Consider the following 24,786-nt stretch of genomic DNA (forward strand, 5'->3'; position numbering starts at 1 on the left):
CTCCAGTGTTACTTCTGCTCCTTTCCCCTGCTTTAATTCAAATAGAAATGGATAGCTTTTGCAGTAATCTTAGTTAATGTGAAGTTAAAGAAAGGTAAAGGTAAAAAAAAGACACATAATGGATTAGTACTGTGGCAGGGAGGGCACTTTCACTCCTGAGCGTTGTTTGCCTTTTGAGTCGCTCAAGGCCTTAGTTAGGGATAAGAAGGTTAGTTACTTGCCTGAGGCCTCAACAGAACTAAGTCCTTTTGGTATCTTTTCTGGTATCTCCTCAGAATTTTCCTCCACCAACACTCGCCAAAAGTACACAATGAAGAATAGGCTCTCTTTGGGCACAGTGGCTGACACCTGTAATCCCAGCACTTTGGGAGGCCAAGGTGGGTGGATCAGTTGAGCCTGGAAGTTCAAGACCAGCCTGGGCAACATGCCAAAACCCCGTTCTACCAAAAAAAGAAATAAAAAAATTAGCTGGGCATTGGTGGTGCCTGTAGTGCTGGCTACTCAGGAGAGTGAAGTGGGGGGATTGCTTGAGTCCTGGAGGTTGAGGTTGCAGTGAGCCATGATTGTGCCACTGCACTCCAGCCTGGGCAATAGAGCAAGACTCTGTCTCAAAAACAACAACAAAAAATGGTTCTCTTTTGCTATGCTTTTAGTCTATATTTTTCCTATAGAAACAGAAGAAATGGAGTGAGTCTCTTAAAAAAAAAAAACGTAGTCTTGGTATTTGCAGGATCTCCCTTTGTGCCCCGAGGCAGTGACATTGGCACAAGTCTGCTAAACCTGGGGTTCAGCATAGCGTAACTAGCTCCGACTCTAAAGGTCAGAACTAGCAGCTCTTCCACTTTAGTTAATGAGATCTTGAACAATTCCATAATTTCTCCGTGCCTCTGTTTATTTATACAATGGGGATAACCACAGTTATCTACCCCATAAGGTTGTTGTGAGGGTTAAATTAAATAATGCAGATGAAGCACTTAATGCAGTGCTGGCATACCGTAAAAAGCAACTTGGTGTGTAAATCAGTTTTTCCATAACAGATAATACAAGTTAGGAGAGCTTGAAGACTATTTTGGAGATGTAAGTGAGATGATAATAATAGTAAGATTACCGCAGTTGTTCACTACATATCTGGTGTCATGAACAGTACTAGGTGAATTATATGCATGTCATTGAATCCTGACTGGGGCCCTGGGAGGAAGATGCATTGTTACATCTTTCAGTCTAGGGAATTGAAATTCTGAGAGAACAAGTTCCCCACCCGGCCCATTGCTACCTACACGTCGTGGAGCCCAGTCTGAGTCCAAGTCTGTGTAGGTCCTTCCTACACAGTGATCTTCCCACTGTTCTTCCCAGCTGCAGACGCTGATGCCACTGTCAGGTCTAGATGTGGGACATGGTTTTTCTCAAGTCACACCTCTAAGCAGTCCTCACATTACTTTTACAAAAACAAAAAGTCTGCTGTGTAAGGTTATAGATAAAAACAAAGGGCCGGGCGTGGTGGCTCACGCCTGTAATCCCAGCACTTTGGGAGGCCGAGGCAGGCGGATCACGAGGTCAGGAGATCGAGACCATCCTGGCTAACATGGTGAAACCCCGTCTCCACTAAAAATATACAAAATCAGCCGGATGTGGTGGCGGGCGCCTGTAGTCCCAGCTACTCAAGAGGCTGAGGCAGGAGAATGGCGTGAACCCGGGAGGCGGAGCTTTCAGTGAGCCAACATCGCGCCACTGTACTCCAGCCTGGGGGACAGAGCGATACTCCATCTCAAAAAAAAACAGAAAAAAGAAAGGCAAGGAATTTATGAGTCTCTCTAAAAGCCTTTTTTTTTTTTTTTTTACTTAAAAGATTATAATATGAAAAACCTCAAACATACACAAAATGAACAGTAACCCTAGGTATCCAGCAGCCAGAATCAGCAAGCCTGCGATTTTTATTTAATGTATGCCTCCACCCAGTGTCCTTCCTCTACTTGGTCATTATGCTATGTCTCCATATAGTTTGGGCTGCTATAACAAATTATACTGTATTCTGTGTGGCTTAAACAGCAGACATTTATTTATTACAGTTCTGGAGGGTGATAAGTGCAAGATTAAGGTGCTGGCAGACAGGTCTGGTGTCTGGCGAGGGCTTGCTTTAGGATTTGCAGGTGGCCGTCTTCTTGCTTTGTCCTCAAATGACAGATAGCAGAGAGAGAGAGAGGACACACGTTCTCTAGAGTCTTTCTGGCATTTCTTAGAGCCACTAATGCCATGTGCTCGAATTACCTCTCAAAAGCCCCGCCTCCTCATATCATCCCACTGGGAGTTTAGGGTTTCAACGTGTGAATTTTAGAGGACACAAACATGCAATCTATAACATTATACAGTTTTTTAAAGGTAAAATTTGTATACCTTGAAGTGCACATTGTTTATCTGTACAGTTTTGGCAAATGGATATTCTCGAGTAATCAAGATGTGGAACAAAGAACCGTAGAAAGTTCTTCCTTGTTCCTTTTCAGTTTCCCGCTGCCATCCCAGGCAATCACTAGCATGTGCTCTTGTGTCCATCTCCTTTCACTCAGCATCATGTCTTTGAGATTTATCGTGACTGTTGTTCAGTAGTTTTAATCTCTTTTTTTTTTTTTTTTTTTGGAGATGGAGTCTTGCTCTGTTGCTCAGGCTGGAGTGCAGTGGCGCAATCTCAGCTCACTGCAACCTCTGCCTCCCAGGTTCATGCAGTTCTCCTGCCTCAGCCTCCTGAGTAGCTGGGACTACAGGTCTGTGCCGCCACACCCAGCTCATTTTTATATTTTTAGTAGAGACGGGGTTTCACTGGACAGGCTGGTCTTGAACTCCTGACCTCAGGTGATCCACCTGCTTCGGCCTCCCAAAGTGCTGGGATTATAGATGTGAGCTACTGCACCTGGCCAGTTTATGCCTTTTTAATGTTGAGCAACATTCATTACAATCTGTGACTACAACACAATTTCTTTATCCATTTTCCTGTTAATGGACTTTTTGATAGTTTCCAGCTTTGGGCTACCATGAATAAAGCTGCTATGAAATTCGAATTCTTAGGCTGGGCGTGGTGGCTTGCTTCTGTAATCCCAGCACTTTGGGAAGCTGAGGCGCAAGGATTGCTTGAGCCCAGGAGTTTGAGACCAGGCTGGGCGACATACAGCCTGGTCTGTATGTCTTATGAAGAAAGACTTTTAGTATGTTTTTTTTCTCTACAGAAAAAAAAAAAAAAAAAAAGACCGGGTCATGGTGGCTCGCTCCTGTAGTCCTAGCTACTTGAGAGGCTGAGATGGGAGCATTGCTTGAGCCTGGGAAGTTGAGGCTGCAATGAGCCATGATCACACCACTGCACTCCAGCCTAGGTGACAGAGCAAGACCCTGTCTCAAAAAAACAACTAAAGAAATATAGAAATTCTACTTGTGCATATATGTTTTCATTTTTTCTTTCTTTTTTTTTTTTTTTTTTGAGATGGAGTTTCGCTCTTGTTGCCCAGGCTGGAGTGCATTGGCATGATCTCAGCTCACCACAACCTCCGCCTCCCAGGTTCAAGCGATTCTCCTGCCTCAGCCTCCAGAGTAGCTGGGACTACAGGCGTGTACCACCACACCTGGCTAATTTTTTGTATGTTTTTATTTTTTGTTAGGCAGTTACCTAGAAACAGAATCACTGGGTCAAAGGGTAGGTATATGTTTGACTTTATAAGAAACTGACAAGCCTTTTCTCAAAGGGATTGTAGCTTTTTATTTTATTATTTTATTTTATTATTTTTTTGAGACAGAGTCTCCCTCTGTCGCCTAGGCTGGCTATCTCGGCTCACTGCAAGCTCCAACTCCTGGGTTTACGCCATTCTCTTGCCTCAGCCTCCCGAGTAGCTGGGAGCACAGATTGCCCGCCACCAGGCCTGGCTAATTTTTTTTATTTTTATTTTTTAGTAGAGACGGGGTTTCACCATGTTAGCCAGGATGGTCTCCATCTCCTGACCTCATGATCCGCCCACCTTGGCCTCCCAGAGTGCTGGGATTACAGGGGTGAGCCACCGTGCCCGGCCTGTAGCTTTTTATATTACCACCAGCGAAGAATGAAAGTTCCAGTTGCTCCCTATTCTCTCCAGCATTTGATGTTGTTACTCTTTTAAGTTTAAGCCATTCTGGTGATTGTATGGAATTATCTCCTGCTAGTTTTAGTTTCTACTTCCCTGATGACTAATGATGAACACTTGGTCATGTACTTACTGGCCATTCATGTATCTTCATTTATGAACTGCCTGTCCAAGTTTTTGCCCCTTAAAAAATTTATACCTTAAGAAACAAGCTATCCTAAGGGAGAAAAAAAGAAAAAATAATTTAAAACATTAGGCTGTTTGCTTTTTTATTGAATTTAGGAGTTCTGTATATATTCTGTATAGACGTCTTTTATCAGATGTGTTTTACAGGTAGTTTCTCCAAGTCTGTGGTTTGCTTATCCATTTTCTTTATGGCATCTTTTCATGTGCTGAAGTGTTTTATGTCAGTGAAGTCCAATTTATGGAATTTTTTGTGGTTATTGTTTTTTGCTTTCTGTCTTAGAATAAATTTTTGCCTATTTACAGGTTGTGAATATATTCTCCTGTATTTTTTTCTAAAAATCTTTATCATTTTAACTTTTTACATTTAGATCTGTGATCCATCTTAAATTAATTTTTGTGAATGGTGAGCGGTAGGGATCAAGCATCATTTTTTTTTCCCCCAAATGAATATCCAGTTGTTCCAGTATCATTTGTTTAAAAAAAAGACTTTCTTTGCCCTCAGTGGATTATTTTGCCGAAAGCTAATTGACTGCATAAGTGTGGGTCTGTTTTGGACTCTCTATTCTGTTTCATTGCCCTCTTTGACTGTCATTATGCCAATACTATACTGTTTTGATTAATGTAGCTCAAAAGTAAATGTTGAAGTTAGATATTAAAAGTCTTTCTTCTTCTTTTTTTTTTTGAGACAGAGTCTCGTTCTGTCGCCCAGGCTGGAGCGGAATGGTGTAATCTCCGCCTTCTGGTTTCAAGCAATTCTCCTGCCTCAGCCTGCTGAGTAGCTGGGATTGCAGGCACCCACCACCACGTCCAGCTAATTTTTGTATTTTTAGTTGAGACAGGGATTCACCATGTTGGTCGGGCTGGTCTCAAACTCTTGACCTCAGGTGATCCACCTGCCTTGGCCTCCCAAAGTGCTGGGATTATAGGCGTGAGGTACCGTGGCCGGCCTCTTCATGTTTTTAAAGACAATTTTGCCTACTTTAGGTCCTCTGTACATCCATATACATTTTAGAATCAGCTCATTTTTTTTTTTTTTTCCTGTGAGGATTCTAGGAGTATAGCTCATTAATTCTATTAAAAAATAAAACCAACTGGGCACAATGTGTCACGTCTGTAATCACAGCACTTTAAGAGGCTGAAGTGGGCTGATCACACGAGCCCAGGAGTTCAAGACCAGCCTGGACAACATGGTGAAACCACATCTTGACTGAAAATACAAAAATTAGCCAGGTGTAGTGGCACACACCTGTAGTCGCAGCTGCTTGGGAGGCTGAGGTGGGAGGATTGCTTGAGCCTTGGGGGTGGAGACTTCAGTGAGGCAAGATCATGCAGCTGCACTCCAGCCTGGGTGACAGAGTGAGAACTTGTCTCAAAAAACAAAAAAAAAAAAGGCCGGGCGCGATGGCTCACACCTGTAATTCCAGCACTTTGGGAGGCCGAGGCGGGCAGATCATGAGGTCAGGAGATCAACACCATCCTGGCTAACAACAGTGAAACCCCGTCACTACTAAAAATACAAAAAATTAGCTGGGCTTTGTGGCAAAAATTATTCATTTTTGAATAATAACTCAACCTTGCATTCCCAGTATAACTGGGATTCCCCACTTAGTCATAACATGTGATCAGTTTTACATATTGCTGGATTTGATAGTATTTTGTCAAGTATTTTTGTATTTGTACTCATAAGGGTTACTTTTTTTCCTTCCGTGATGGAGTTTCACTGTGCGGCACAGGCTAGAGCGTGGTGGTGTGATCTTAGCTCTCTGCAACCTCTGCCTCAAGCAATTCTCCTGCCTCAGCCTCCCAAGTAGCTGGGATTACAGGCGCGCACCAGCATGCCTGGCTAATTTTTGTATTTTTAGTAAAGATGGGGTTTTGCCATGTTGGCCAGGCTGGTCTTGAACTCTTGACCTCAGGCAGTCTGCCAGACTTGGCCTCCCAAAGTGTTGGGATTACAGGCGTGAGCTACCATGCTTGGCCTATACTTTTCTTACTATATAAAAGTCTTTGTTAGGGAGTTAGGTGAGGTGTCTCACACCTTTAATCCCAGCACATTGGGAGGCTGAGGTGGGAGGATGGCTTAAGCCCAGGAGTTTGAGACCAGCCTGGACAAGACGAGACCTTGTTTCTACAAATAAAAAACAGCTGGGCATGGTGGCAGACACCTGTGGTCCCAGCCACCTGGAAGGCTGAGGTGGGAGGATGGCTTGAGATCAGGAGGTCAAGGCTGCAGTAAGCAGTGATTACACCACTGCACTCCAGCCTGGGCAACAGAGTAAGACCCTGTCTCAAAAAAGAAAAAAAGAAAAAGAAAAAAAGTCTTTATTAGGTTTTGCGGCAGGGTGCAGTGGCTCACACCTGTATTCCCAGCACTTTCAGAGGCTGAGATGGGTGGATAATTTGAGGCCAGGAGTTTGAGACTAGCCTGGCCAACATGGCAAAACTCTGTTCTACCAAAACTACAAAAATTAGTTGGGTGTCGTAGTACATGCCAGTAATCCCAGTTACTCAGGAGGCTGAGGCACAAGAATGGCTTGAATCCCGAAGGCGGAGGTTGCGGTGAGCCGAGATTGCTCCACTGCACTCCAACCTGGGCAACAGAGTGAGACTCTGTCTTTAAAAAAAAATGTTTTGTTAGATTTTGGTATAAAGTTTTTCAGGCCTAACAGAACAAGTTGGGAAGTGTTCATTCCTCCTTTTTTCCTGAAAAAGTTTGTGTAAGAGTACTTCTTTTTTAAATGTTTGAAATAATTCACCAGTGAAATTGGTCCAGAAGTTTTCCTTGTGGGGAAAGTCCCCCCCCGCCCCACAATGATGTTTATTATAACATCATTCATAGTGATAAAAAGATGGAGTCACGGTGAAGTGGTGGAACAAGCAATGACCTCAAGGCATATCAGCCTCAGCCTCCCAAGTAGCTGGGATTATAGGCACCTGCCACCATGCCTGGCTGATTATTATATTTTTAGTAGAGACAGGGTTTCACCATGTTCGCCAGGCTGGTCTCAAACTCCTGACCTCAAGTGATTCATCTGCCTCAGCCTCCCAAAGTGCTGGGATTACAGACTCTGTCTCATAAATAAATAAATAAATAAATATCCCCCTTAAGAAGGTAAAAAAATAAGAGTAAATTAAGTCCGGGCGCAGTGGCTCAAGCCTGTAATCCCAGCACTTTGGGAGGCCGAGACGGGCGGATCATGAGGTCAGGAGATCGAGACCATCCTGGCTAACATGGTGAAACCCCGTCTCTACTAAAAAATACAAAAAATTAGCCAGGCGTGGTGGCGGCGCCTGTAGTCCCAGCTACTCGGGAGGCTGAGGCGGGAGAATGGCGTAAACCCGGGAGGTGGAGCTTGCAGTGAGCTGAGATCCGGCCACTGCACTCCAGCCTGGGCCACAGAGCGAGACTCCGTCTCCAAAAAAAAAAAAAAGAGTAAATTAAATATCTTAAGTGAGAGAAAAGCAACAGTAAAGAGGAACAGAAATCAATGAAATAGAAAACAAATAGAGAAAATCAACAAAGCTAAAAGATGGCTCTTTAAAAAGATTAACTAAATTGATGAACTCCTAGTAAGGCTGATGGAGAAAAAAAGACATCAACACTAATGTCACCAACCAGGATCAGTAATGAAAAAGAGGATCACTACAGTTAGATATTTTAAAAATAGGCCGGGAATGGTGGCTCACACCTATAATCCTAGCACTTTGGGAGGCTGAGGCTGGAGGATGGCTTGAGCCCAGGAGTTCAAGGCTGCAGTGAGCTATAATCATGCCACTGCACTCCAGCCTGGGTGACAGAGCAAGACACCAGAGACATCATTGTCTCCAACAGAATTAAAAAATAATAGGCGGGGCGCGGTGGCTCACACCTGTAATCCCAGCACTTTGGGAGGCCAAGGCGGGCGGATGACGAGGTCAGAAGTTTGAGACCAGCCTGGCCAACACAGCAAAAGCCTGCCTTTACTAAAAATACAAAAATTAACTAAGCGTGGTGGCGGGCCACCTGTAATTCCAGCTCCTCGGGAGGCTGAGGCAGGAGAATCAGTTGAACCTGGGAGGCAGAGGTTGCAGTGAGGCGAGATTGTGCCATTGCACTCCAGCCTGGGCAACAAGAGCAAGAAAACAAAAAAAAAAAAAACTCAAAAAAAAAATAAACCAAAAAAATTAAATAATGAGAGTATTACAGATAACTGTATGCCAATAAATATGACAATTTAGGTTAGATAAACAAATTCCTCAAAAAACACAGTTACCAAATCTGACACAAAATAAAACTGGAAATTGAAACAGCCTTATTTGATAAAATAGCTATATTTTATTTTTATTAGTTGTTATCAAAAACCTCCCAACAGATGATGAAAGTGTTCTGAAATGGAATTGTGGTGACAGTTGCACAGCTGTATAAATGTCCTAAAACTCATTTACAATAGCTGAATTTTATGCCATGAAAATTATACTTCAGGCTGGGCGCAGTGGCTCACGCCTGTAATCCCAGCACTTTGGGAGGCCGAGGCGGGTGGATCACCTGAGGTTGGGGGTTCGAGAGCAGCCTCACCACCATGATGAAACCTTGTCTCTACTAAAAATACAAAAATAGCCTGGTGGGCACCTATAATCCCAGCTACTCAGGAGGCTGAGGTAGGAGGATAGCTTCCACCTGGGAGGCAGAGGTTGCAGTGAGCCTAGATCGTGCCACTGCACTCCAGCCTTGATGACAGAGCAAGATTCCATCTCAAAAAAAAAAAAATTTCTTATTTGGCACATACACATTTACAATTGTCATTGCTTCCTAATGTATTGACTCTTTTTTTAACATCATGAAATCATAAGTAGTAGTAATCCTTATTTTGCAGTCTATTTTGTTTAATATTAATATAACCATTTCTTCCTCCCCTTCCCTTCACTTTGAGAACGTTCTTCATATAGATTGTATTGGTTAGATAAACTTATTTTCCATAAAATTCATCCAATAAAATGAAATGTTGAAATTTCATAATTGGCCGGGCGCGGTGGCTGAAGCCTGTAATCCCAGCACTTTGGGAGGCCGAGACGGGCGGATCACGAGGTCAGGAGATCGAGACCATCCTGGCTAACACGGTGAAACCCCGTCTCTACTAAAAAAATACAAAAAACTAGCCGGGCGAGGTGGCGGGCGCCTGTAGTCCCAGCTACTCGGGAGGCTGAGGCAGGAGAATGAACCCGGGAGGCGGAGCTTGCAGTGAGCTGAGATCCGGCCACTGCATTCCAGCCTGGGCGACAGAGCGAGACTCCGTCTCAAAAAAATAAAAAAAAGAAATTTCATAATTGATCTTTAAATTTTTTTTTTTTTTTTTTGAGATGGAGTCTCGCTCTGTGACCCAGGCTGGAGTGCAGTGGCGCGATCTCAGTTCAATGCAAGCTCAGCCTCCTGGGTTTATGCTATTCTCCTGTAGCTGGGACTACAGGCACCCACCTCCACAGCCAGCTAATTTTTTGTATTTTTTAGTAGAGGTGGGGTTTCACCGTGTTAGCCAGGATAGTCTCGATCTCCTGACCTCGTGATCTGCCCGCCTCGGCCTCCCAAAGTGCTGGGATTACAGGCGTGAGCCACTGCGCCCGGCCGTCATCTGGTTCTTTTTGGAGCAAAGGCTGCCTGCATTCCTCTCACCTTCAATTCTGTGATATTTTGTTTCCAACAGAACAATAAACAAAAACAAACTGAATGTCACCTAAGCACAAAATTCAGAGCAACTCCAAGGCAAAGAAAAGTAGTTACTTCCAGGTTTTTTTAGATTTTTTTTTTCATGATTTTAATAGAGGGGACAGAGTTGATTTGAATTTTATTAATCACTGTTATTTGAACAATTGCTAGATCCTGGTATCTAGCAATATCCAGGAAAATGTGCCTTTCTAAATGTTTGTCTTAGTTCATTATTTCTCAGTGAATGCCTGTGGAGATATGAAAGAATCCTGTCTCCAGTAAGCAAAATATGTTTTGGGGTGTGATAACTGATTTTCCTATTACAGATGAGAAGAGTGGATATTTGTCTAAATAGTATGGCTGTTTGGCTGCCCAGTTCTAAAACCTAAGTTTTTCGGATTGGGTGTTCAAAAATTGGAACTATTGCTAGCTTGTTAGCTCTTTCCACCTGAAGCAGGATTTCTCTGTCTCAACACTGTTGGCATTTTGGCCTGGAATTATTATTTTTTTTCTGTTCTGTGTGTTGTAGAATATTGAATGATTTGTATTCATTGGTAAATAGCTGCTGTCTGGACACTCCTGAGTGTCACCTGGCCCCCTTGTTCAGCACTCCCTAGTTCTGGCCACCTTGAGGATCCGGCTCCAGCATGGTCAGCTGTGTCTTTTCTGATTGGTTGTGGATCTGGGGTGCGAGTTGTTAACACTTTGAATACCAACTTGGATGTGAGGGAGGAAATACAGGATAGTAATGAAAATGAGGGCTAGAACTTTTAGTCTGAAATATTCTTAGACTCTTCAGGCTATTCTGTTTTCAGGCTTTTCTTAAATATCAGGTTTCTATTTGTTGGCTAACATGAAGTGACTTAAAATATTCAGACTTATTTATTTATTTATTTATTTATTTGAGATCGAGTCTCACTCTGTTGGGCAGGCTGGAATGCAATGGCACAATCTTGGCTTACTGCAACCTCCACCTCCTGGGTTCAAGCCATTCTCCTGCCTCAGCCTCCCAAGTGACTGAGATTACAGGCACATGCCACTGTGCCCAGCTAATTTTTGTATTTTTAGTAGAGACGGGGTTTCACCATGTTGGCCAGGCTGGTCTGGAACTCGTGACCTCAGGTGATCCACCCACCTTGGACTCCCAAAGTGCTGGGATTACAGGCGTGAGCGACCACGCCCAGCCTCAGCCATATTGATTTAAAACTACACCTATACTGCTGGGTAAAACTACTCTTCAAATAACCAAACAAAATGTTGAGCTTTCCACTATATGTTAAAAGTTGATAGAACAGAATTTGCCAATTGAAAAAGTAGTCCCACAATTAGTTCCTTTTGGAGCCTGAGATGACAGTTTCTGGTGAATTGAATTATTCAATTAGGTGTGACCCCATAGGCCTACTGTGGTGAAGTGGCATTCTCAAAAGAGGTCTGTCTAGAGGGCAGTGACAGCCAGCCTCAGGCCTTGGACCTGATTGCACTGTATTGACATGATTTGTATTGGCAGAGCCGTCTTCATAAAGAAGAGCCTGCAATAAGACACACCTGCCCAGAGAGTGCTTGTCACCAGGTGAATGAAATGGAAAAGAGGGCCGGGTGTGGTGGCTCACACTTGTAATCCCAGCACTCTGGGAGGCCAAGGTGGGTAGATCACCTGAGGCCGGGAGTTTGAGACCAGTCTGGCCAACATGGTGAACTCCATTTCTACTAAAAATACAAAAATTAGCCGGGCATGGTGGCAGGCACCTGTAATCCCAGCTACTCAGGAGGCTGAGGCAGGAGAATTGCTTGAACCCGGGAGGCGGAGGTCGCGGTGAGCCAAGATCGCGCCAGTGCACTCCAGCCTGGGCAACAAGAGGGAAACTCCGTTCCAAAAAAAAAAAAAAAAAAAGCAATTGAAAAGAGTACAGCATCATTAAAGAGAAGAAAGAGGCCGGGCACAGCGGCTCTCGCTTGTAATCACAGTACTTTGGGTGGCTGAGGCGGGCAGATCATTTGAGCCTGGGAGTTTGAGAGGGCGTAGTGGGATGCACCTGTGGTCCCAGCTACTCAGGAAGCTAAAGTGGGAGGATCACCTGAGCCTCCAGTGAGACATGATTGCACCATTGCACTCCAGCTGGATGACAGTGAGGCTTTGTCTCAGAAAAAAGCGGGATTGATCTTTTCTTGGAACTTTGAAATGCTCATGTTCAGATAGTGTATCTATAAACTGAAGACTAAATCTTAATTATTAATCTTACTAATAAATTTAATCATAAGTTTAAATGTCTGTTTTTATGTTTGTTAATCTGTAAAATAAACTACCAAGTATTCTTTCAGGATCTTAGATGGGAAAAATTTTAACATATGTTCTAGCTATAAGAACCTTGATTTTTTAATGCAGCAGTGAGGTATAGCTTAACTTCAGCTTCTAATGGGAGATATAAAAGCTGATTAATTTGCTTGAAATATTTGTGAGTTTTAAAATTGTGATCCTGGATAATAAGTAACTCTAATTTTGAAGTTGACCTAAACTGTGAATGAGCTATCCATTTTTACCTACACCATAGTATTGAGCAAGTCAACAACCTACGAGAGATCCAAGCACTGAGGCGCCTGAATCCGCACCCAAACATTCTTACGTTGCATGAAGTGGTTTTGTAAGTATATTTGGAGCTTGAAAAGTTATCTAAATTTGATGAAAATAATCTTTTTTTAAGGAAGAAAACCATGGTAGACATTTTGAATATTTGCTTTGTAGCTCAGAGAGTAACCATTTTTACTTCATCTTATATCACATTTTTATTTGGAAAAATGTGCATCTGATTCTTTTTTTAAAATTTTTTTGAGAAGGAGTCTCTCTCTGTCACCCAGGCTGGAGTGCAGTGGCGCAATCTCGGCTCACAACAAACTCCACCTCCCAGGTTCAAGCCATCTCCTACCTCAGCCTCCTGAGTAGCTGGGATCACAGGCGCCCGCCACCACGCCCGGCTAATTTTTGTATTTTTAGTAGAGACGGGGTTTCATCATGTTGGCCAGGTTGGTCTCAAACTCCTGACCTCAGGTGATCCACCCATCTTGGCCCCCCAAAATGCTGGGATTACAGACATGAGCCACTGCGCCCGGCCAGCATCTGATTCTTAATGTGGAAATGCCTTCATTTAGGTGACTCCACATCATAAAAGCATCCGTCATGCAAACAGTTCATCTCCTGGAGCTCAGTTAGGCTGCTGAGGTCTTGAGTGTGAATTTTGACCTATTGGGAAAGCACTGTTGTGTTATTTCAGGGATTGTACATTCTCACTCTGTCCCTGCCAGTTGCCATTTCTGAACAGTCTCCTGTAGCCTTTCTTACTGTAATTGATAACATTTCTGGGGAGTTTTCATTTCTGTTCTAATTATAGAGTAGTTTCCATAAGGCTTATCTATCAATCAAGAAGGCAGAGCACAGCTTGTCCCTCAGTGCCTGCCTGAGCCTGGAAGGCCTTCTTCCTGACAACTCTGTGCTGTGCTTACAGACCTCACTGAGCCAGGGAGTCAGACTACAGGATTTGGGGACCTTCTTTGCTGTGGGCTAGAATGGCACCGCCACTCTGAGAGGGTGCCCCTCGGTGTAGAAGCTTCGCTGTGGCTCCGGAGGGAGAGTGGCCTGTAAGATCGACCAAGGAACTCCAGTTAAACTCCACTGCCAGTTAAAGTCTAGTAGATTTTAATCAGAGAATGGAACAGTTTTAAACTCAAAATGAAATGTCTTGTTATAACTGTGTGACTTCCTGGCCTGTAGCGTTCTTAGAAGTCAATTTGGGCCAGGTCCAGAGACTGCAGTTAGTATGTCATAGTGTCAACACTGCATGCACGTCATGCACTTCCCACACACTTTCCACAGCACTCTGTCCAGAATCTCATGTGGGTCTCCTAACAACCAAGACCCCTTTCTGCCAGATTGGAGGCACCCAGAGTAGGGTCTGGGGTGATACAGGCTCCCGCTAAGGACTCTGGGAACCCTTTAAAGGCCTGCTTGAACTCAGGAGAAGTTGGTGGCTCAGCCAGCAGTCTCTGTCCCCATTCTGTGTCAGCGTTGATATCACACACTTGTGATGTGACTCGTTTTTCTCTTTTTCCCCTGACTGGTTTTTGGTTGTTACTCTCCCATTGTGATTTATCCCAATTACGTGGAAGGAATTTGGCTAAATTAAAATTTAATTTGCAGTCACGGAGCACGAATTAATTTCTTTTCTTTTTTTTTTTTTTTTTTTTGAGACAGGGTCTCACTCTTTTGCCCAGGCTGGAGTACAGTGGTGCGATCTTGGCTCACTGCAACCTCCACCTCCTGGGTTTAAGCTATTCTCCTCCCTCAGCCTCCCGAGCAGCTGGGACTACAGACGCCCGCCACCACACCCAGCTTTTGTATTTTTAGTAGGGATGGGGTTTCACCATGTTGGCCAGGCTGGCCTCAAACTCCTAACCTGAAGTGATCCACCACCTCGGCCTCCCAAAGTGCTGGGATTACAGGAGTGAGCCACCACACCTGGCCTCTTTCATTGTTTTGCTTACCCAACTCCCCAGCCTTTTTCTTCTTTCTACTGATAGTTAATTATGTATTTTCACGACATACATATTTTCGACTTTTAGAATTTTGTTCAAAGTTGGGTTTTGCTAGTATTTTTAATTAATTTTACCTGAAATACTGATTTGAAATCAGAACCTTTACTGTTTCAGCAATTACACTGTAGTATTTGATGTGGGAGTGCCTTATGTTTACTAGAAACGTTTACAAATGGATTAAATATTGGATTGTATTTTCTGATTAAGGCCAGAAAATTTATTTTAAAAACTTGCTTTCTTCTTCAGTGACAGAAAATCTGGTTCTCTTGCACTAATATGTGAACTTATGGACATGAATATTTATGAGCTAATACGAGGTACGTGGAATAATTTGAAAGCTAACCTAAGATCCTCTTTTAAGGCTTCTAATTCATACATATGCTTAGTTGTTCTCAACATCATTAGTCATCATAGTGCCGTAGTTATATATAATACACAGTACAGTGCCACTTCACTCATGGGAAGGCATTTTCCTGACGGCTCGTCTACTCAGAACATGACTGCAAACAAGAAAGGAAGTCCCAGGCCCTCTGGGTGCCCATGTGATCTGGGGGAGGGTGGCGGGAGGCAGCAGGGGCAGCTCTGCTGCAGAGCGCCGCAGCCAGCCCCGCCATGGGCATGTGTGCCACAGGCCCGCTGGCTCAGGGGGCCTCTCAGCTCCCCAGATCTGCTGTTGCTCGACATTCTGTTCCATGCCTCTTCAGGCAAAGCTTTCCCTCCAGAATAGTCGCCTGCATGTGAGGGAAGCTCCTGCCATTTTCCACGATGCTCATTCATTTCCTTTCTTCTGAACAATAAAGCACTGTTGAAGACAGCATGTTTGCCTGAGGTGACAGTCAGGGCTGGTTTCAGATACTTACAGAGGTCCCCTGAGGGCAACAGGAGAAAAGGAGAGCCTGCTGGCCCTCATTGAGCAAATTGTTCTTGGGGGTCTGACCTCATGGTTGTGTTTGATGTCAGGACAAATGAACCTTATATATCTCACTAAGAAAGCAATACAGCAAGTGTTGGATTTTTCAAATCACGTTATACCTAGAGGACAAATAAAAAACAACTGTGCTATTGTCACATGAGTGACTACTTATGACTTGGAAAAGAATTTTAGTGACAGCGTCATAGATGATTTAGATGGTATATTAGCTCACAATTTGGGCCACACTGAAGATGATGTGCTATGGAAACTTTTTAGATTGATAAACTATTTTTGTGATGAAGAAGACACTGATGTTGAAGATATATATGAAGAGTTCAAATAAAATTGTTTTTATGAAATTGGGTAGTGGAAAAAAGCACTATATCAATATTCATGTATTTTATTTGTGACTTAAAATATGTGTGTGATAGTAAATTACTAGCAAAATAAATAGCATAAGTAGCCAAGTTTTTCTACATCCATAAAAGTTGATGTATATAAAGCTGGGCGCAGTGGCTCATGCCTATAATCCTAGCTCTTTAGGAGGGAGGCCAGTGCGGGTGGATCACTTGAGGTCAGGAGTTCAAGACCAGCCTGACTAACAAAGTGAAACCCTGTCTCTGCTAAAAAATACACCAAAAAAATTAGCCAGGAGTAGTGGTGTGTATCTGCCTGTAGTCCCAGCTACTCAGGAGGCTGAGGCAGGAGAATCACTTTGAACCTAGGGGGCGGAGGTTGCAGTGACCCGAGATCGTTCCACTGCACTCCAGCCTGGGTGACAGAGTGAGACTCTGTCTCAAAAAATAAAAATAAAGGCCAGTGTGGTGACTTATGCCTGTAATCCTAGCACTTTGGGAGGCCAAGGCAGGTGAATCACTTGAGGTGAGGAGTTCGAGACCAGCCTGGCCAATACAGTGAAACCTTGTCTCTGCTAAAAATACAACAAAAATTAGCCAGGCGTGGTGGCATGTTCCTGTAGTCCCAGCTACTTGGGACTGAGGTAGGAGAATAGCTTGAACCTGGGAAACAGAGGTTGCAGTGAGCCGAGATCACGCCACTGCACTCCAGCCTGGACATCACAGCGAGACTCCATCTCAAGAAAAAATAAAAACAAAACTCAACAAGAAGGGAGAATTTTTGGCAAGTCACTGTGTGTTTAGACGCTTGAGAAAGCATTGTTTAGAATATATATACACACACACACACACACATATATATATATATATTTTTTTTGAGATGGAGTCTTGTTCTCCCAGTGGCGCGATCTCAACTCACTGCAACCTCCGCCTCCCAGGTTCAAGTGATTCTCCTGCCTCAGTCTCCCAAGTAGCTGGACTACAGGCATGTGCTACTATGCCTGGCTAATTTTTTTTTTTTTTTTTTTTTTTAAGGTGGAGTCTTGCTGTGTTACCAGGCTGGAGTGCAGTGGCGCGTTCTCGGCTCACTGCAACCTCTACCTCCCAGGTTCAAGCAATTCTCCTGCCTCAGCCTCTCAAGTAGCTGGGACTACAGGCCTGCACCACCATGCCCAGCTAATTTTTTGTATTTTTAGAAGAGACGGGGTTTCACCATGTTGGCCAGGACGATCTTGATCTCTTGACCTCATGATCTGCCCGTCTTGGCCTCCCAAAGTGCTGGGATTACAGGTGTGAGCCACCGCACCCAGCCAACTTTTTTGTATTTTTAGTAGAGACAGGGTTTCACCGTGTTAGCCAGGATGGTCTCAATCGCCTTGACCTCATGATCTGCCTGCCTCGGCCTCCCAAAATGCTGGGATTACAGGCGTGAGCCACTGCGCCCAGCCTTAGAATATATATATTTGTAGGATATATTTATTTTCAGTAGTAGAGGAATTGCATAACTGAAGAAATTGAATCTATTTCTTTCAGTATCTATCTACAGCGATTGTAGAAAACAGACCTCTGTAGATCAGTAGACTTCCATTCGTTATGTAAATATTGAGTGTCTTCCATAGGCCAGGCAGCGTGTTCAGCGCACCGACTCTAAGATGCTGTGAGCAATATGGAGCATCCTAGGTTCAGAGATGTTAAAATGTAAGGAGAATGGCTAATAGTGCTTGTAGGGTAGTAAATATTGAAATATACATCCTGATTTTAGAGTTAGTAAAATTTGAAAAAAAAAAAGCCTATCCTAGAATTGATGAAATAGAGTGATAATAGCTAACAGTTCATGAATGGTATCCATATGGCCAGGCACTATTCTTAATACTTTATAGGAATTAACTCATTTTAACCTTCCAACAACCCTGTCAGGCAGATACTGTCATTTTTTATTTTTTTAAGATGGAGTCTCACTCTGTCGCCAGGCTGGAGTGCAGTGGCATGATTTTGGCTCACTGCAACCTCCGCCTCCTGGGTTCAAGCAGTTCTCCTGCCTCAGCCTCCCAAGTAGCTGGTACTACAGGAGCACGCCACCACACCCAGATAATTTTTTTTTTTTTTTGAGATGGAGTTTTGCTCTTTTTGCCCAGGCTGGGGTGCAATGGCGCGATCTTGGCTCACCACAACCTCCGCCTCCCGGGTTCAAGCGATTCTCCTGCCTCAGCCTCCTGAGTAGCTGGGAATACAGGCATGCGCCACCACTCCGGCTACTTTTGTATTTTTAGTAGAGACGGGGTTTCTCTATGTTGGTCAGGCTGGTCTTGAACTCCTGACCTCAGGTGATCTGCCCACCTGGGCCTCTCAAAGTGCTGGGATTACAGGCGTGAGCCACTGCGCCCAGCTAATGTTTGTATTTTTAGTAGAGACGGGTTTCACCATGTTGGCCAGGATGGTCTCGATCTCTTGACCTTGTTATCCACCCGCCTTGGCCTCCCAAAGTGCTGGGATTACAAGCGTGAGCCATCCCACGTGGCCCAGATACTGTTATTATCCTTATTTGAAACATGAGGACATTGAGGCATGGGGAGATAAGTTAGTTGTCCAAGGTTACATACCTAGTGAGTGGTAGAACTGGGGCTGAACCTAGATACCCTGATCCTAGAGTGCATGTTCTTAACCATCACACATACTGCCTCATGACAACCCTATGTGGTTGGCACTATTATTTTTCCCATTTTACAGATGAGGAAATTGAAGCTTGAAGGATTAAGTAATAATCCAAAATTAAGTTGTTAATAAATGGCAGAACTGGGACTTAAACTCAAGCCTGACTCTGAAATCCTAACCATTAAGCTTTGTTGCTGCCCTGGATCTCTATTTCTGGGCCCAGCTCAGTGCCTTAAAAGAATAGGGGCACCTAATTATTTACGGTTGTTGACGATGATGCTGCTTTAGTGAAAACTCAAACAATCACTAAGGCTTTTGCTACCAGAATGGCAATTCTTATGACTTAAATTGCTGCTCTCAGGTTATTAGAATATTGGGGAGCACTATGAAAGACTAAAGAATGAGATAATAGTGAAATAAGGGAACAATCACACAGCCATTATTGAATTGTCTACAGCAATGTGCAAGGTCTGGCAAGAACTGGGAAGATAAAGAAGCAGCATGTCAGATGCATGTTTTTGATATTGAAAGGGTATATAGTCTTTTTTTTTTTTTCTTCTTGAGACGGAGTCTCACTCTGTCACCCAGGCTGGAGTGCAATGGCGCGATCTTGGCTCACTGCAACCTCCGCCTCCCGGGTTCAAGCTGTTCTCCTGCCTCAGCCTCCTGAGTAGCTGGAATGTCTGCCACCACGCCCGGCTAACTTTTTGTATTTTTAGTACAGACGGGGTTTCACTATGTTGGCCAGGCTATCTCGAACTCCTGACCTCATGATCTGCCCGCCTCAGCCTCCCAAAGTGCTGGGATTACAGGCGTGAGCCACTGCGCCCGGTCTGAAAGAATATATAGTCTAGTGTCCACATAAACTATATGAAAGTGATATCATAAGAGAAAAGGAGTTGCTGGGGTAATTCTCTCTTTGTTGAACAGGTGTCAGATGAGGCAGAGATTGTGTGGGCTGGGAAAATAGGGCTTTCCTGGAGGAGTGGTAGAATTAGACAGGTGCAGGAGAGGATATCTCATTTGCAATGACATGCCATGGGCTATTCCAGAGGCAGGGACATGGTGGGGAACAGAACAGACACAGTTCCCACCCATGTGGAGCTCACACTCGATGACAGACAGGAAACAAACGAAGAAATTACCAAGAATATCAGTCAAAATGATCAAGAATTCCAGATAGGGATAAGTGCTGTCAGTGAATGAAACAGGCCAATGTGTTAGGGAGTGATGAGGATAGAGTACTTCAGGCAGAGGGACAGCCAGTGCAAAGGTCCTGAGGCCACCGTGAGGGAAGAGGCCTACGTGGCTGGAAGACATGGAGGAGAGTTGCAGAAAATGGAGTAGGCAGGCACCAATGAGGCTGGTAGGGCGAGGGTAAGAATTTTCATTATTCTGAGTTCAATGGGAAGCTGTTATTGGGCTTTAAAGCAAGGGAGAGGTGGTTTTCAATTGGTGTTTAAAGCAGTGTTTCCAAAATGATCACAGAAGACCAGTTGTCTTATTTCTAATGTACTGCAGGGGGAACTTTTGTGAAATATAGTAAAAATGAATTACGAGAAAAGTGATCGTGTGCTTAGATGTCACAGCATGTCAGATTGCTACAAACAGTTCTAAACAGTTGTTCTTAATTTATGTCATCTCCTCTTAGACCAGTAACAGTCCCTGAACTGTCATCAGCTCATGGACTGTGCTTTGAGTAGCACCTTTTTAGAAGGAATTCTCCAGTTACTGTTTTAAGAATAAATTTGCTGTAGGTGGATGTGTTGATTCTCCCTTTTAGTTGCAAACAACAGTCTCCCCTATTCTCTGATTAACTCAAGAGGGGTTACTCTGTGATATGGATAGATTGCCAGAATTGTTGGGAGGACTGAAGAAGCAGACTCCAGGCTTGGCCTATAGGAAGTTGCTTCTCACAACTGCTCTCCATGATCAGGCTGCTGGCCCTGCTGCTGACAACGCTCTGCAGAATAAAGCTGTTGCAGCTACCAGGGCTGGAACCAAGCCTTTTCTGCCAGGATCTGTGATCCGTGCCCTCAGAATGGATGCCTTCTCTCCTCTCATCTGCCCCCAAACCTGGGCCTGAAACGTCTTTCCCAAGTATTCCCATTTAGGCAGAGCCCAAGTCACATCTGAAACTCTCAGCTGCAAGGCAGCATGAAGAATGTCATTTGGACTTTCAGGCCTGGCATGCTAGATGGGGGTTGGGCTAGGTCCTGAGCAAGTCAATCTGTGGGTGTGCCATGAAGGCAAGAGTGATGTGGGAGCCTAGGGAAGGGATGGCGAAGGCCCTTTGCCCACCACTCTCTCTGGAAGAATGTCTCTGGATTCTTCTTTGGCATGAGTTAGTAATTGGGGTGAATAGAGAATGGCTACCCCGCCAGCGATCCTACTTTGTGTATTTGGGTACATGTGCTTAACGGCTCTGGGCTCATGCCATCTGCAGTAGGAAAGCCTGTCTTGGAATTTATGAAGGAAAAACTGTAAAACAGGTTTAGTTTCCGTCATGATCTGACTATAGAGGCAGCTACTCTTTTACAAGATTGTTTCGGAATCTACTCTCTTTTTTAACTGTTTCAAGTTAAATTGATAGGACCAGGTACAGTGGCTCACACGTGTAGTCCCAACACTTTGGGAGGCCAGGGCGGGAGGATTGCTTGAGCACAGGAGTTTGAGACTAGCCTGAGACCCTGTCTGTACAAAATATTTTTTTTAAAAAATTATCTCGGTGCAGTGGCGCATGCCTATAGACCCAAGTACTCAGAAGGCTGAGGTGGGAGGATGGCTTGAGTCCAGGAGGTCGAGGCTGCAATGAGCTGATTGTATCACTGCACTCCAGCCTGGGCAACAGAGTGAGACCCTGTCTCAAAAAAAAAAAAAAAAATACTCATTTGCCTTAGTGAGTGGCTAGTTTGTAGTTCTCTCCACCCTCGCTGGAGGGGCGTGTGCTGGGGATGCTGTCATGATGCAGGCCACAGTGGCAGCTGTATTCCTTCAGTTAGTGCTGAGTCACAGTGAATGCCTTGGTTTATCACTGTGTTCACTTAAGTTTTAAAAATTACTAGTATCATATATGACATTCCTTGGAGGCTTCTTAATGAGAATATTTGATAAAAATTACCTTGGTCAGGAGAGCTAGAGCTTTTGGGGCCTGCTGACATTCACTAAGGGGCATATGAGAAACTTCTGAGTGACTTGTTAATTGTACTCTATTTTACTTGTTTCAAACTGTTTGAAAACAAGAATCTGATGGGAACCAGATACAGTCTTGGGCCCAGAAAGTTCGGATCTCGTTCTGGAGAAGTTTGTGGAGAGTGGCTGGGCAGCGCTTTCCTTTGCAAGGGTGTGGTCTCCAGCTGTTCAGACCACTGGGCACACACTGTTGCCCTGATACCTCACTCCAGCAGTAACACCTCTCCTACTGGCCCGGGACCAGGAACGGCTCCCTACCCCTAGGGTTGTGAATAAGGAGTTTCCAGGAGGAGACCCAGGGAGGCAAGGAAGGGCGGGCACCTGAAGAGGACTCTTACCTGGGACTGAAGGCATCTGAGAAGCACAGATTCCTGGCTCCATTAGATCTAGGTTCAGGCCTTGAAATCTGCTTTTTTATTTGTTTGTTTGTTTTTGAGACAGAGTCTGGCTCTGTTGCCCAGGCTGGAGTGCAGTGGCACAGTCTTGGCTCACTGCAAGCTTTGCCTCCCAGTTTCACGCCATTCTCCTGCCTCAGCCTCCCAAGTAGATGGGACTACAGGCACCTGCTACCATGGCCAGCTAATTTTTTGTATTTTTAGTAGAGACGGGGTTTCACCATGTTGGCCAGGATGGTCTCAATCTCCTGACCTCTTGATCCACCCTCCTCAGCCTCCCAAAGTGCTGGGATTACAGGCATGAGCCACCACGCCCGGCCGAAATCTGCTTTTTAAAAGACTTCTAGGTGATTATGAAGATTGGATAGATTAGACTTTTCCTAAAAGATTCCACGTTTCCCAAGTTCAAGTTCAGATGACTCTAATGACAATTTTATGATACGAGTAAGATTTGAATGTGTGGACATGGCTGGAAAGGGCGTTCCTGGGATGGAACATCATGAATATAGGTACCGGTGAGCTTTGGGAGCAACCAGAGAAGAGTCCATGAGGGAATTCACCTGAGTATTCGATAAACAAACAAGAAGGGTGTGGTGGGGCATGGTTCTCGAAGCAAGGACCCAAGACTAGTTGCTGCACCTGGGCTCTTGTTAGGCGACTGTGGGGCCCCACTGCAGATCTTCTGAAGCAGAAATGTGGGTGGAGATGGGGAGGGACAATCTGTGTCTTAGCAGCCCACTCATGGGAGTGTGAGAACCCTTGTGGTGGAGAGGAATTGGTTGAAGGGGGTCTTGAGTGCCAGGGTAAGTCATAGGGGCAGTGAGATTGGGTTTGATCGCAGGACCCAGGGGCACCTGATGAGATGGACTTCCAGCAGCTTCATCCTGCTGCATGTGTGAAGGAGAATGGAAAGTTCCTTTCTTTTCATCTGTTACAGATATTAATTTAATAAGATTCCAGAATTCCTCAAGCTTGGGAAAGCTGATAAAGCTCTTACTTTTGATTCTTTTGATTTTAATTCTGGAAAATTGTTGATAAATCATGTGAAACAATAAAAAGGTGATAGTATTACACAAAAAAGTTAATTGTGGCCAGGCGTGGTGGCTCACACCTGTAATCCCAGCATTTTGGGAGGCCAAGGCGGGCAGATCACGAGGTCAGGAGTTTAAGACCAGTCTGGTCAACACAGTGAAACCCCATGTCTACTAAAAATACAAAAAAATTAGCCAGGCGTGGTGGTGGCGAGCGCCTGTAATCCCAGCTACTTGGGAGGCTGAGGCAGGAGAATTGCTTGAACCTGAGAGGTGGAGGTTGCAGTGGGTGGAGATTGCACCACTGCACTACTGCCTGGATGACAGTGCGAGACTCCATCTCAAGAAAAAAAAAAGAAAAAGCTAATTGCACCTAGACATTTTACAATGTAAATTACTTTCTATTATTTGTATGTTATAAACATTCTTGTTAAGCAGAGAAAAAGAATAATTTTAATTTTCAAAAGAAATTGTAAACTTAGGACCAAAGGTGTCAAATGGTATATGTGCTTATGGAGGGAGGAAGTGGATTTCCAAACTGTTAGGTGAACGTGGTCATTGTGCAGATTTAGAACTTAATAACTTAAAACACACACTTTGAAAATTAAAATCAAGTAAAATTGACATCTTCTGGAACAAGGGTGAGCTGTGATGCTGGGCGTGTGGTATGAAGTCTTCAAACACAGTAGAAAGCTGCGGGCACCAAGGCACAGCCAGCCCAGGCGCTGAGTACAGGGCAGCTGCAGGGGACTGTGCCAGCCACGCTAAACGGCCTCTCCTGTGAAAGAAGACATGTGGACCGAGACTGAAAGCAGTTGAACTGCTTATTGAACTGTGATCTATCCACCTTTAAAGTGGACATCTCCACATAAACAGGAAAGCCTAGCGTAACACTGGGTTGACGAGTGACTCCTAACATTTTCATCATCAGTGCAGGCTGAAGGACAGCGTCCTGGAAGGCCTCCAAGGCCGGCCGAAGCTGTCAGACCATGCTATCGTGCGGCGATCGCTCAGTGCTGTTCCCACTGAAACCATAGCACACGCGCTCTGAATGTTCACAGAGCTGTGGCCAATGTTGGAGGTGACACACGTGCTAATTGCCCCAATTTCATCCTTATACATTGTATGTATGGATCAAAATAACACTCTCTGGGTCCCATGAATAGGTACAATTACTACATTTCCACTAAAAATAAAAGGAAAAAATTATCAACAATTCTTTGTCATTCTTCAGTAATGTTTATTGTTTATTAATTTTTCAGTTGTCTGGCAATTTCCCAAACCTGCTTTACCTGTTTCAAAACTCAGAAAAACCACGTATGTTAGAACAGAGGAGCCGAGGCAGAGTCTCTGTGCAGCTGATAGAGCTGACTTGCCTGGGTGCCTTCCAAAAAAGGCCCTTGCGGTATCTTCACCATGTTTATATATTTTGTTAAATTTGCAAAAATAAGGTATTTCAACCACAAAGTTAAGGCTGCCATCTCTTCTATTTTAACCTCTCCTATGTCATACTTCCCCTCAGCGTGACGGTGAAACAGCCGTGGACATGTCTGGAATCTTGTTAAGGGTTGGCTGGGATACATTTCTATGCTTTGCAGTCTCTTCCATGTATTAATAGTTACGTTATTGCCGGCCATCTCATTTGGGATGTCTTCTAGGAATACTCTGAGTATAGTCAATTCAAATTAAAGAGCATTCAC

General features: G+C 44.2%; 1 protein-coding gene across 13 annotated transcripts in view; it reads left to right on the forward strand.

Annotated features, from left to right (window-relative positions):
• MOK (MOK protein kinase) overlaps nt 1–24,786 on the forward strand; it is an 83,339-nt gene that overhangs the window by 24,934 nt on the left and 33,619 nt on the right. For 7 of the 13 annotated variants that reach the window (XM_003902292.5, XM_017961546.2, XM_017961549.2 and 4 more), the window contains exons 3-4: nt 12,513–12,602; nt 14,794–14,864. The exons of 2 other annotated variants lie outside the window; for them this stretch is intronic. In XM_003902292.5, the coding sequence (XP_003902341.3) occupies nt 12,513–12,602; nt 14,794–14,864 (161 nt within the window). The remainder of the gene's footprint in view (nt 1–12,512; nt 12,603–14,793; nt 14,865–24,786) is intronic. 4 more of the 13 variants (XM_017961550.2, XM_009212288.3, XM_031667820.1 and 1 more) reach the window with 1 other exon arrangement.

The sequence above is a fragment of the Papio anubis genome, chromosome 7 (genome assembly GCF_008728515.1).
Source record: "Papio anubis isolate 15944 chromosome 7, Panubis1.0, whole genome shotgun sequence".
NCBI lineage: Eukaryota > Metazoa > Chordata > Mammalia > Primates > Cercopithecidae > Papio > Papio anubis.